At 39.7% G+C, this 12,819-nt stretch overlaps 2 protein-coding genes across 2 annotated transcripts; one reads left to right on the plus strand and one right to left on the minus strand.

Moving 5' to 3' along the window:
- Positions 1-3,201: 3,201 nt before the first annotated feature.
- med21 (mediator complex subunit 21) lies at positions 3,202-6,462 on the minus strand. Its single transcript, XM_033614510.2, has 4 exons — positions 6,339-6,462; positions 5,845-5,959; positions 5,384-5,484; positions 3,202-3,829 (listed from the first exon to the last, which is right to left on the minus strand). The coding sequence occupies exons 1-4, from the start codon at positions 6,432-6,434 to the stop codon at positions 3,650-3,652; spliced, it is 492 nt and encodes a 163-aa protein (XP_033470401.2). The 5' UTR covers positions 6,435-6,462; the 3' UTR covers positions 3,202-3,649.
- A 20-nt stretch (positions 6,463-6,482) lies between these two features.
- Positions 6,483-12,323, plus strand: fgfr1op2 (FGFR1 oncogene partner 2). Its single transcript, XM_033614450.2, has 6 exons — positions 6,483-6,742; positions 10,261-10,397; positions 10,491-10,608; positions 10,849-10,991; positions 11,170-11,283; positions 11,843-12,323. The coding sequence occupies exons 1-6, from the start codon at positions 6,718-6,720 to the stop codon at positions 11,978-11,980; spliced, it is 675 nt and encodes a 224-aa protein (XP_033470341.1). The 5' UTR covers positions 6,483-6,717; the 3' UTR covers positions 11,981-12,323.
- Positions 12,324-12,819: the final 496 nt, after the last annotated feature.

Below are 12,819 nucleotides of genomic sequence, written 5' to 3' on the forward strand. Positions count from 1 at the left end.
AAGAAAAGAAGACAGCACTCAGATGTCAGTCGGTGAGACCTCTACGCTTGGACCCAGGGAAAAACTTCAGAATGAGATCGAAATCTATTGCAAAATGGAGGAGATTGGTGCTGAGGACAGCCCACTTAATTGGTGGAAACAGAACACAGGAACTTTTCCTCTGCTCTCATTGTGTGCAAGAAAATACTTATGCATTTCTGCATGGAGTTGCGCCTTAGAACGGGTGTTTAGCATCTCAGTGACAATGTGCAACCCAAAACAAGTTAGGTTGAGACAAGAAAACATGAATATGCTTGTTTTCCTGGCAAAAAACTTGCCTGAAATGAAGCGACGTAAACTGTAAAAGGACTGCTAATGCTGCTGAGTGGTTAACCCAAAGTTTACGTGCTGGTCTTGTGCCTTGTTTTCCTGTGGGGAGAAAAAGAAGAAAAAATGTAGCCTACCTGAAGTAGGGTTGAAGGCTGTTAACGCTCTTGCATCTGAGCTGCTGAGTATATCAGGTTAACCTATTTAAACATTTACATATGTGTGCCTTGTTTTCCTGAAGTGAAAGGAATTGAATTATAAAAGCACTTGTATTAGCTGAGCTGATGAATATAAGCACTGAAAGGGTTTTTTTTTCATAGCCTAAGCCTTCTAAGCCAGATTTGTTCAATAAGCTGCTACAGTGGTTTGGGTTTGTTTTCCAGTGACATTTATTTATTTATTTTTTGTACTTGTAGGCTAGATTTGTTGTTTTAATATGCTACAGTGCTTTGTTTCCACTGTATTTAAGTGCTACATTTGTTATGTTACAATGTGCTGCTGCAGTGGTTTGTTTTCCAGTGACATGTCAGGTATTAGCTGAGCTATTGAGTATCTTTAAGCAGTGAAAGTTATTATTTATTTCTTTTTACTTGTAGGCTAGATTTGTTTATATATGCTACAGTGACTTGTTTTCCACTGTATTTAAGTGTTAAATAAGTTAACAGACAAGACTGGTGTGGGGTCTCTTCATTTTTACTGCAAATAGTTATAATTACATGTTAATCACTTATTGATGCTGTTTTTGAAGTATGAATAAGTCAATAAGTAATTTATTCCATTGAAATATCATTGACGTATTATAGAAAAGTGATTTATCTTTTTATAAATGACAAAAGGCACATCTGCTTCATTTTTGCTGTGGTATCGTGATACTATTCAGAGCCGTGATACTTTCACTGGTATCGTACCGTGGGTCCCAATTTTGGTACCGTGACAACGCTACTGTGAATGTAACTTTATCTTCATTTTGTGTTACATTCTGGTAGCCCACCCAGTATCATGGCTATGGTCAGCCCATCACTCAAAGTTTCACCTGCATCTCTCAGAGCAATAATGGTGTTCTCTCCCCTTATCAGATAGTCAGTGACCCCCCACACAGGAAGCAGCAACGTGGAAGAGCAAGACAGGACCAGATGAGAGGACAGATGACTACAAGACCAGATGAGAAGGACGGATGACTACAGGATGATGGGCGCCTTTGGTCAGTGGGCTCAGTAAGTAATCCCCTCACTAAGACTTCAAAGTACCATAGTGACACAAAGTTGTACTCAGATAACGTTAACTTTACATATGTGATTTATTTTTTATTACAGGAGCCTTCTTAATATCGTTCCATGTATAGTCAAGTTCAAAAGTGTTCATTACTTGTGTTTCTGTTTTATAGGACAAGACTCCTCTGAGGTTTTGGCACTCCTGGAGCAGCTGAGAGTGGACGTCAGTCATCCCAGGAAGACCCAGCGCCATGGCAGATCACTGAACCACTCTCAGCTCTCGAGTGAGTCCAGGACGCCCCTCCACCCTGACCCAGGACACCACCCTCTTCATCCACCGGAGGAAACAATGAGGAGTGCCCCGTCCCTACCAGCTCAGAGGACGCTGTTAATGTCTGCTTCTTCTGTGCTGGTGGATTCTTGGCGCTCCTCACACGCATGCACAAACACACACAGGAAGCTGTCAGCGCCTTTTTGAATCTGACCGGTGTGTACAACTCTGTGTATATTGTAAAGTAGCTCTGCTTACAGTATGGCGTACATAAGTGTTCAGGTTTATGTGGATTTACACAGAGTGATGTTCACTATTGTTATGGAGTACAGGAAGTAGAGAAGATATTAAATGATGAGGCAGTTGTTAGAAGATGATGGATTTGATGTCTCGTCACAGTGGAACTGTCACAAACAGAAAAGGACACAAATAATACATCACTGAAAAACGTAAGTGAGAGTCTATAAAAATAAATGTAACTATGAATCATTTAAATATAATACAGACATGTAGGACACATATACACACATGTATGATATGATATTACAGTTAAAGTATTCAGGTTTAACATTGATGCATTTTACATTTATTCGGTGTACTTGAATAAAGACAGTGTTCACTGCATCATTTTAGATTGTATTCCCACAAAGCTTTAAGTTAACAGACCTCAGTACCCCAACAGAAGCTGTTGTTCAACTGCTGTGGGTCAGTGTCTAACACTGTTGTTGGAGCCATAATGTTGTTTTTGTTAGTTTTTTATTCTTATCTAAACACAAGGTAAATATAAATATAAAAAGCTAGTACAAATGTAGTCAAGAAATACACATTTTCACTGAACGTAACATCAAATATTTTGCTTTTTGTCAGTTAAAAAAAAGACACCAAACATTCAAATCTGCTTGGACCCCGATAAACGCCGCTTGCAGCTTTAATTGAACGTGAAACTGCTCTAATACTGTTTTTTCCCATTTAAATTACCGTGTCTGTTTGTTAGGTAGAGACCTCTGGATAACTTGCTTGCAGTCAAAATAATAAATAAATAAATAACCCTCAATATCTGGATCAGAAAAAAGACAGTACAAAGACACATTAGCAGGGGCTGGGTGAGAGCGCCGTCTGTGATGTGCCAAACAGCTTAGGAGAAACACTGATTGCTAAAGCCCTATAAATCTAACACATGGTTCAATTTATAAGGTTTAATAATTTTGAAATACCTACTAATTTCACCTCCAAGCTCAAATCTTCCAGGAAATCCATCAATAAAGATACAAATAGTTTAAACAAATGAAGTCTCCAGTGTGTTTGTTCAAGCTTTATTTCAACAGAGAAAGATATCAGAGTTACAGTGAGTTGAGTGGGTTTGTTTACTTGTCTGAAGAGTGTTGAGGTTTTTCAGTAAAGACACTCCAAAAATGAGAATTTAAACAATTTTATTCAGACATATCTACAAAAAACGATGTATCAACATACAACACAGACATAAAAAATCATAACAGGGTGACCCCTCACACATTCAGACCAGAGTCGTTTTGACCCCACAGTTGTATTTCTCAAAAGCTTTTTGTATCAGCAAAAAGCTCAGTGTAGAAAACAGTGTGTGTGTGATGACATCTTCAGCCGCCATCTAGTGTTTCACACATTTTTCAGTGTCTCTGCCTTGAGACCAGCGGCTGCTGTGTGACAGTAACACTCCAGCTGATGTTTCATTGATTGTATGGCACCTCACATTTCCTTTACAAACATATTCAGCACCTTCTGATGCTTTGAGGCTTCCAGCTGATGTCTGAGAGCAAAACTAAAAGGTCAACATGAGTGGGACATGACTGAAAATTGTCCAGAGCTGCATTATGTCCATTGTGGGTCAGGATTCGGCTGGTGAGGGCTGGCTCGGTGCTCCGTTGCGGGTGCGGAGTTGAGACTGAGCAATGTCAGCCAGCGCGCTCTGGATCTTCTCCAGCAGCATATCCCCGCGGTAAACCACCTCCTCCAGACGGGCTGCTGCCTCATGGTTCTCCTCCTCCAGCTGCCGCAGACTGGCCGCCTGACAAGAGGTCACAGCCAATCAGATTCAATGTAAGGATACATGGATAAACAAGAAAACATAACTGGCTTAAAGGATGGTTAACCCAAAGAAGAAAAAAAGCCTCCTAAAAATGTTTTAGAGGCAGTATCTCATTTCAGAACATGAAAATGAAACTGTAGGGCCAGATACGTGACAGCCCCAGGCACAAGTCATTGTCTTTTACATTGGCCAAACCAATACATACCCTGTCAAGGTATATTGCAAAACCATTAGATCTACATTGGCTTTACATGTTAGTTATTGGTTTGAACAAAAATTGTGAATTTATAATGTCTCCATTAAAGAGGATGAGATATTACAGTTTCATGGTTGTAAGGCTGTTGAATTATGGCATTAAAATCTTATAGGCCGTAAGACATTTAAACATTTTGACATGTCACATTAGGAAGAGCACAAACATAGATCATAAAATAAATGATTGCGAAATTCTGTTTAGCTAAAACTTTATAAAACTTTGTTCCAACAATCACTGACTCTGGTTTGGTTGAAATAAACCTTTAATTCATTCAGTTACATATGAAAATATACTGGCTGTGCACACGCTAAAATTGTTGTATATTTAAATGTAGTCTGGTGACTCTGGCAATAGCAATTTTAGGGCTGTTTCTGGTTAAACAAAGGGTTTTCCTACTCTTTAACAAAAGGTCAGTCTCTGTACGGATCATTTTCTAATGTTGTCAGACACTTAGAATAATAATCTGTGCCTGTCAGTGGCAAAAGCAGGCATGTTTAGTGGACATAAATTGACAGTGCATAACTACCCAACTGGTTACACTGCAGCCTGGTTTGCTGCTGCCAGCTGCAGACCTCCCACTCATTACTGGACCAGTTTCAAAAATGATTGTTCCTATTACTCACTTAGAGTCTGTGTATTTTAGCTGCTGAAGACTCTAGTTGGTCTAACTTGGTCTAACTATCATTGAGTTCAAGAGTTCAAGAAATCAAGAGTTTCATCAAAAATATCGTTCCAGTATCAGCAACGCAATCAACACAGAAATAGCAGCAACCCTTCCTCTCTATTTCCACTTATGAGAAGATAATGAATTTACTTAAAAAGCCATTCATAAAAACTCACTGACCCTGAAAAAGGTAAGAAATGTTGGATCTGAATTTCAAAGGTAAATGCAGTACATTTTCAGTATGTGCACTGATCTGAGTCTCTTTAAATGACCAAACCTCAAACTATATGTAGTACGTAACTGATAAACGAGTGTGCATGTGTCAAAAATTAAAAAATGTTTATTCAAGAGTTTATTAGCAGCATCTAGGCTTCTCACGGTTAATAACCAGAGGAGTGGCCTGAAAACTGACTGCAATCATTTGGTTATTTGTTTTATACCATAAGCAGACATCATTTTCTTTGTCAGAGTCTTGAGCTGTCAGTGTAGACAGCAGCTGTACAAGCATTCACCTGGCTCCCTCTGCTGACCAGTAGCTAGAAGTACTAAGTGGGATTTTGGATTTGTTTATCATGGAATCTGCATGTCAGCAAGTGCTTATGAAGGCGCCAACCTGCAGAGCTGCTGTGGACTCCTCACTGGGCAGAGAGTCTATTAATACATCCACATCTTTGGCTGTTCTGGCGATCAGGGCTGCAAACAGCTGGGCATACTCTGAAGAGATTAAAAAAATGTCAATGTCATCCTCATGTTGAACAAATCATGTTTCTCCATCCTGTAAGTCATTAGCAAACTGATAAGACTGGTAACATTGAGGAGAGAGAGATATATGTAGGAAGAAGACAGTGTGGAATAAAAATGTGTTGCAAATGGTGTCAGTGACTGGTCAGTAACAGTTTGTTATGTGTTGTGGATTAGTCACATCTGGCAACACACGATCAATGTGTTAATTAATATGATCATTAATGGATTGGCACATCAATAATGTAAACCAGGGAGTGATGAGAGACGAGATCAGTAGGAGAGGAGTAAACAAAGGAGCAACAAAAGTAAAGTAACAAAGACATAGATTACCTTCGGTTGGGTTTGCTGGCTGATCTCTGTTGATAGCTGTTTGGATGTTACTGAAGGAGGCAGGAGGCGCACATTGTTGCAGGACGCCGATTGCATTGCAAAACTGATCTGCAAGCTGGACATACAAAACAACATCGATTGGATTACACTTTCTTTCAAGCAGGGAGATATGAAAGCTGTCAGTCAGCCACTCGTTTGCGACTCAGCATTCTTAGTACCTAGACTTAATAATAAATATGAGTTACTTTGAGGTTCTAATGTGTTATCTCTACAATACTGTAGCAAATGTTTCTGTGTGAAATTTAACATTAAGCTAGACTTGTTCATAGTAACGTTTCAGGCCCCTGGTCGTTAGCTACACAGTGATATAGCTAGGTTGACAAATAACTGAAAAAAAGGGGTACTGCTTAGCAACCACCTTTACGTTGTATAACCAGTCAAAATACAGTGATTTGTCACTTTTTTGTCGTCTAAAAACTCCTAAATTGCCTTACCGAATTGACAGCGTCTTGAAGTTGAGTTAGCCTGTCCGCCATCTTTTCTGTATTATAATAAAATCCCGCTGCATTGTCGCGAGAATTTTCTGACATTAAAACATATCGCGAGATGTGGACGTTATTTGGAAGCTTTGGTTAGCACATTATCGTATAGGTTAGCTGTAGCCACTTAAGTCATCTCAAGGCTAACTTTACAGCAAACGTTTGTTTAAATTAAGTTAACAGTTCGTGTCTACTGACATCTCCGTGTGTTTTAAAACGTAATAGTGCTGCACCAGAACCTCTACTTGTTGCTCCTGGATGGAGACTAATGTTAGCCTGTAGCTAATATTAGCTACTAAACATCAACAGGAAGTAACAGACTAGCTAAACACAAATGTCTTGCACTGTGAGCTCTCCAGGTAAGATATTTTCTTCTTTAATCAATTTTCTAACTTTAGTTAGGAAGAACTATTTTAAATGCAAGTCTACCAGTTAGAAAATGTTTGTAATATGAGCCCTAAATGCATGACAGTTTGTGTGGGTAGCAAGTCAGCTAATAAGTTAGCAAGGACTATTAGTTGTGCTGCTGATAATATGTTATTCCTAGTCAGTTAACGTTAACTGAAGCAGAAAAATAGTGTGCGTGCCTGATTCCGCATTAACTACAGCTAAGATAAATGTGGCGCACCAGTAACTAAATTTGTCACTTACAACATGGTAATGTTAGCTTGAGCTAATTAGCTGACACAGCAGCTGTCATCCAAGGTGGGACGAGAAGAAGAAAGGCAGGGTTAGCAACGAGCTAAATTCATGGTGCTTTATATTTTATGTCTTTTATTTTATTGTAGTCGGTGTCTTGTGCAGTTAATGTTAGTTTTATTTACTTAATGTAGTTACACATGGGGAGCATCAGTTTTTGTTAGTATGACCCCTCACCTGAGGTGGGGAGGTACAAATGATGTCATGAATAGGTTGAGAAGACATAATTTGCTTTATCTGGCCCAATTTATTGCCCCAGATAATAATCTGATAAAAATGCAAAGTACAGACTTGTAAAAGGCAATAATGAGGGCTTGGCAAGTGATATTCAAATTTCACAATATATTTATATTACTGTACAGTACCATACCACACCATATTATATCTGATATCCTGTTTAAATGTTATACTATATTATGCTATACTATACTAGTATCAGTATATGATACTGTACAATGTTATTATGTTTAATATTGTTATCATTATTATTACCTTATATTAGCCTGTATGTTATACCTCAAACAATACAAAACTGTCCTATATCATGCTATAGAGTTAATACTATCTTACTCATCATATGCTGTATTTTAATTCTATTTTTGCTATATTGATATAGACAACACACTAAGTATGATTACTTAATCACAGTATATATTATTCTAGTGTATGGTGTAGACTCGCTGCCATTATTCATATGGTGTCACCTTAACTCATAACTTTGTCTTTCATCTGTCTGTCATTTTTTACTTATACTCTTATGCTAGTTCTGTATACAGTACAGGCCAAAAGTTTGGACACACCTTCTCATTCAATGCGTTTTCTTTATTTTCATGACTATTTACATTGTAGATTCTCACTGAAGGCATCAAAACTATGAATGAACACATGTGGAGTTATGTACTTAACAAAAAAAGGTGAAATAACTGAAAACATGTTTTATATTCTAGTTTCTTCAAAATAGCCACCCTTTGCTCCGATTACTGCTTTGCACACTCTTGGCATCCTCTCGATGAACTTCAAGAGGTAGTCACCTGAAATGGTTTCCACTTCACAGGTGTGCCTTATCAGGGTTAATTAGTGGAATTTCTTGCTTTATCAATGGGGTTGGGACCATCAGTTGTGTTGTGCAGAAGTCAGGTTAATACACAGCCGACAGCCCTATTGGACAACTGTTAAAATTCATATTATGGCAAGAACCAATCAGCTAACTAAAGAAAAAGGAGTGGCCATCATTACTTTAAGAAATGAAGGTCAGTCAGTCCGGAAAATTGCAAAAACTTTAAATGTGTCCCCAAGTGGAGTCGCAAAAACCATCAAGCGCTACAACGAAAACTGGCACACATGAGGACCGACCCAGGAAAGGAAGACCAAGAGTCACCTCTGCTTCTGAGGATAAGTTCATCCGAGTCACCAGCCTCAGAAATCGCAAGTTAACAGCAGCTCAGATCAGAGACCAGATGAATGCCACACAGAGTTCTAGCAGCAGACCCATCTCTAGAACAACTGTTAAGAGGAGACTGCGCCAATCAGGCCTTCATGGTCAAATAGCTGCTAGGAAACCACTGCTAAGGAGAGGCAACAAGCAGAAGAGATTTGTTTGGGCCAAGAAACACAAGGAATGGACATTAGACCAGTGGAAATCTGTGCTTTGGTCTGATGAGTCCAAATTTGAGATCTTTGGTTCCAACCGCCGTGTCTTTGTGAGACGCAGAAAAGGTGAACGGATGGATTCCACATGCCTGGTTCCCACTGTGAAGCATGGAGGAGGAGGTGTGATGGTGTGGGGGTGTTTTGCTGGTGACACTGTTGGGGATTTATTCAAAATTGAAGGCACACTGAACCAGCATGGCTACCACAGCATCCTGCAGCGACATGCCATCCCATCCGGTTTGCCTTTAGTTGGACCATCATTTATTTTTCAACAGGACAATGACCCCAAACACACCTCCAGGCTGTGTAAGGGCTATTTGACCAAGAAGGAGAGTGATGGAGTGCTGCGGCAGATGACCTGGCCTCCACAGTCACCGGACCTGAACCCAATCGAGATGGTTTGGGGTGAGCTGGACCGCAGGGTGAAGGCAAAGGGGCCAACAAGTGCTAAACACCTCTGGGAACTCCTTCAAGACTGTTGGAAAACCATTTCAGGTGACTACCTCTTGAAGCTCATGGAGAGAATGCCAAGAGTGTGCAAAGCAGTAATCAGAGCAAAGGGTGGCTATTTTGAAGAAACTAGAATATAAAACATGTTTTCAGTTATTTCACCTTTTTTTGTTAAGTACATAACTCCACATGTGTTCATTCATAGTTTTGATGCCTTCAGTGAGAATCTACAATGTAAATAGTCATGAAAATAAAGAAAACGCATTGAATGAGAAGGTGTGTCCAAACTTTTGGCCTGTACTGTACCTCCTGGTTTATTCATTCTTATTCTTATTTTTTACCTCTGTATTTCTACTTATTTATGTATTTGTGCTGTCGCAACATCTGAGTTTACCCTCTGAAGATCAATTAAGACTGATATTATGTTATATTATATTGTATTACATTCAAGTTAATGTTTCCCTTACGTGATATGGCCCATTTACTTGCAAGAACTTTGAACCAGTCATCAGGTAGAGGCATTCACTGTCATTAGCCCAGCTTTTACAACACAGTTTAAGATTTTATTGATTACTTATCATAGGCTTACCTGGTATTTATTACACTGAAATATCTCCCATCTCTAAATTGTAGAGATGCTCCAATACCATTTTTTCTTTCCCGATATCAATTCTGATACCTTAACTTGCATAGAGGCTGATACAGTGTACTGATCCATACCCATTCTAGAAGCTAAATAACAAAAGACAAAGTAGAGGCCAGTTAAAGTAAGTTTCTCGACCATAGAGTTCCGGAGATATTTTAAAAGTAGTAAATAGAGTACTTTAATCTCTCATCATCAACTTCATTGAAGTTTATAATAAATTCCATGGTATCAGACTGGTGCAGCAATCCAGTCCAGCTTTTTAGGCAGTACCAGAGGCATGTCCAAAGCTGTTATTGGTATCGAAACAACTCTACTAAATTTCAACATTGTCTAATTATAAATTGAGGAATCTACTCTTCTCTATCAAAATTACAATGCTGTAGTCATTAAATCTTCATAGTTCCCTTGTAATTATGACTTATATTTCCTCAGGCATGAACTGTACCTTAGAGAAGGTCCTGGCAGATGCCAAATCTTTAGTGGAGAGGCTTCGTAACCATGACAACGCTGCAGAGATGTTAATTGAACAGACAACATCACTCAACAAGCGAGTGGAGGCCATGCAACAGGTATGGTGTCACAATATGATGCTGCCACTTAAATATGAATGTTCTGTTTATAGATGCTTCAATACATGGAGAGAGATGTTTTTTTGTTGGCAGTACCAGGAAGAGATTGACTCATTAAACCAAGTAGCCCGACATCGTCCTCGTTCTAGTCTGGTCCTGGGAATCCAACAGGAAAACCGTCAGATCAGAGAACTCCAGCAGGAAAATAAAGGTAGGCAGTTAATTTGTTACTCTTATTATGGGATGGCTGCTTTGTGGTCCGTTTGTAGGAAAACATGACGAAGAAAATAGATACTTTTTTTAATTAATCATGCAGTTTTTGGAGTGGACTCCTGTTGGTCACAACCACATGGAGGTTTGGTTGTTAATCACAGCAAGGTAACATGAAGCTGACAGATGTTCTTGTAGAGGTTTTCTGCAGCATTGTTCTCTGTGTTCACTCTCCCTGCAGAGCTACGGACATCGTTAGAGGAACACCAGTCTGCGTTAGAGCTCATCATGACCAAATACAGGGAACAAGTGTTCAGGCTCCTCATGGCCAGCAAGAGGGACGACCCTGCTATCGTGACCCAGCTGAAGGAGCAGCACACCACGGTCAGTGAGGCTCACTTGTTACTTCAGTTGCCTGGTAATTTTGGGAATATTAGGTATACATGTACATTTTTTTACCTCAGTCGATTGTAAACTATTTTTAAATATTTTTGTTATGTATGTACGCGCTTTCCCAACTCTACTGCCTTTTATTTCTATTTTTGTTTTTCATCTTTTGTAGGAAATGCAAGCACACATAGACAAGATCAACGAGATGGCCTCTGTGATGAGGAAGGCCATAGAGGTGGACGAGGGACGAATATGTGAAGACGAGGAGAGGATTAAACAGCTAGAGGTAAAAGAAAATGTCCTACTTTGTTCCACACACACTTCCAAAGGTTGTCCAAATAAAATTATGCTGGAAGTACTAGGCACTGAAATTGATAGAAAATCCTAAGCAGCTCCTTTTTTGACCGACATATGTTGGTTCTGGCCAGCTAACTTGACACATGGAAGTCCAGAGAAAGTTGGCAGCTTTAGTAGCAGTAAGAAAGCTAACTGAGAGAACATGAAATTGTGAGCAATGTGTGACCAAAACCATCAACAGGCAGCACAGATTAAAATCACAGAGGCCCCTTCATTCCAGATATACAGTAGTAAGATCAGCATGTATGGAAATCGTGCCGTCACCATCAACTTAAACCAGACCATAGATGTACTGTGCGTGTAACATTATTAGTGCGTAATTTGGATGGTGTATGTGGTGATGTGACTGATTTGAAGCCACCAACATGCAAATGTTCCTGATTTAGCATTCCATGAAAAGCCAGGTACACATTTGTAGTGATAGTACTGTAGTAGTAGCAGTATTTCATCTGAATGTATGGCTGTACATTCCTGTTTCTGTATTCTAGCTGGAGAACACTGGACTCCGAGAGCTACTGGGAATCAGTCGGGAGGCTTTCCTGGTTCTGAAGAGAGAGGACGCATCAGAGAGCACATCACTGTCGCCATTGCTGACCAGCGCCGAAGGCAGCTTACGGAAGAGTTAGAGAGCCTGTGGTGACACCCCTCCCCCCCACACCTCCTCCCTGCTGCTGCCACTACTGTGTACAGTCTATTGCCACACACCACGTCATCTCTCACCCTACAGATCCTCTCAACGATCCTCTCCCTTCTCCTGGAGCATTTACAGCATGATGCTGCAGAGCTGCATCCCCGTCTGGTGATTCAGACACAAGCAGTGTGAACACACATCTTTGTCTTTTTTTTCCGTTGGTACTTACATTATGATTGCTAATTTTGCCAGCATGCATGAGTCTGTGATGCCTGCAAGGTTTTAATGTGTGAATGGGTAAAAGAACGGCTTGAGTTATAATAAATCTGTAAACATGAGATTGTCTCTGCTGGATTGATGTGGATCTTATTTTACTTTGAAACCATGTTCTTGGTTCTGCTTGGTGGTCTGTGTGGGCATTTTCTCAATTTCACTATCCATGTTGTCATAGCGTATTGTCATCGGCAGCTTTAAAGCAGGAATAGAAACATTATTCAACATACAGGATCTGGTGTAATATCCAACTTCCCCCTTTTGCTGCAGAACTGCAACAAAGCAGAGGAGTAATGTTGAAAAGCTGTCCTCCAACATGGTTTGTATATCAGTAACAGCAGAATATTTATTTAACTGTAACTAATCAAGAACAGTAACCTTTTTAACTACTTTTAAACAATTTTGGTGCACATAAAAAGGTGTGTAAAATGGGTTCCTGATGGCTCCACAAATAGCAATAGCAACTATAAACCCACTTGAATGTCTCATAAAGTTGCTGTACAGTGTACCACTGCTGCCCCCCACAAAACCCTCTAGTGGTGGTGCTTCCACCTACTGTAT

Source organism: Epinephelus lanceolatus, chromosome 23 (assembly GCF_041903045.1).
Source record: "Epinephelus lanceolatus isolate andai-2023 chromosome 23, ASM4190304v1, whole genome shotgun sequence".
NCBI lineage: Eukaryota > Metazoa > Chordata > Actinopteri > Perciformes > Serranidae > Epinephelus > Epinephelus lanceolatus.

Excerpts from the sequence above, each read along its gene's own strand:
- med21 (XM_033614510.2), bottom strand. The coding sequence starts at position 6,434 with ATGTCAGAAAATTCTCGCGACAATGCAGCGGGATTTTATTATAATACA. Across the intron at positions 5,485-5,844 it reads GCCAGCAAACCCAACCGAAG|AGTATGCCCAGCTGTTTGCA; the intron begins GTAATCTATGTC and ends TAATCTCTTCAG. Across the intron at positions 3,830-5,383 it reads AGTCCACAGCAGCTCTGCAG|GCGGCCAGTCTGCGGCAGCT; the intron begins GTTGGCGCCTTC and ends ACCTCTTGTCAG.
- fgfr1op2 (XM_033614450.2), top strand. The coding sequence starts at position 6,718 with ATGTCTTGCACTGTGAGCTCTCCAG. Across the intron at positions 10,398-10,490 it reads GAGTGGAGGCCATGCAACAG|TACCAGGAAGAGATTGACTC; the intron begins GTATGGTGTCAC and ends TTTTGTTGGCAG. Across the intron at positions 10,992-11,169 it reads TGAAGGAGCAGCACACCACG|GAAATGCAAGCACACATAGA; the intron begins GTCAGTGAGGCT and ends CATCTTTTGTAG.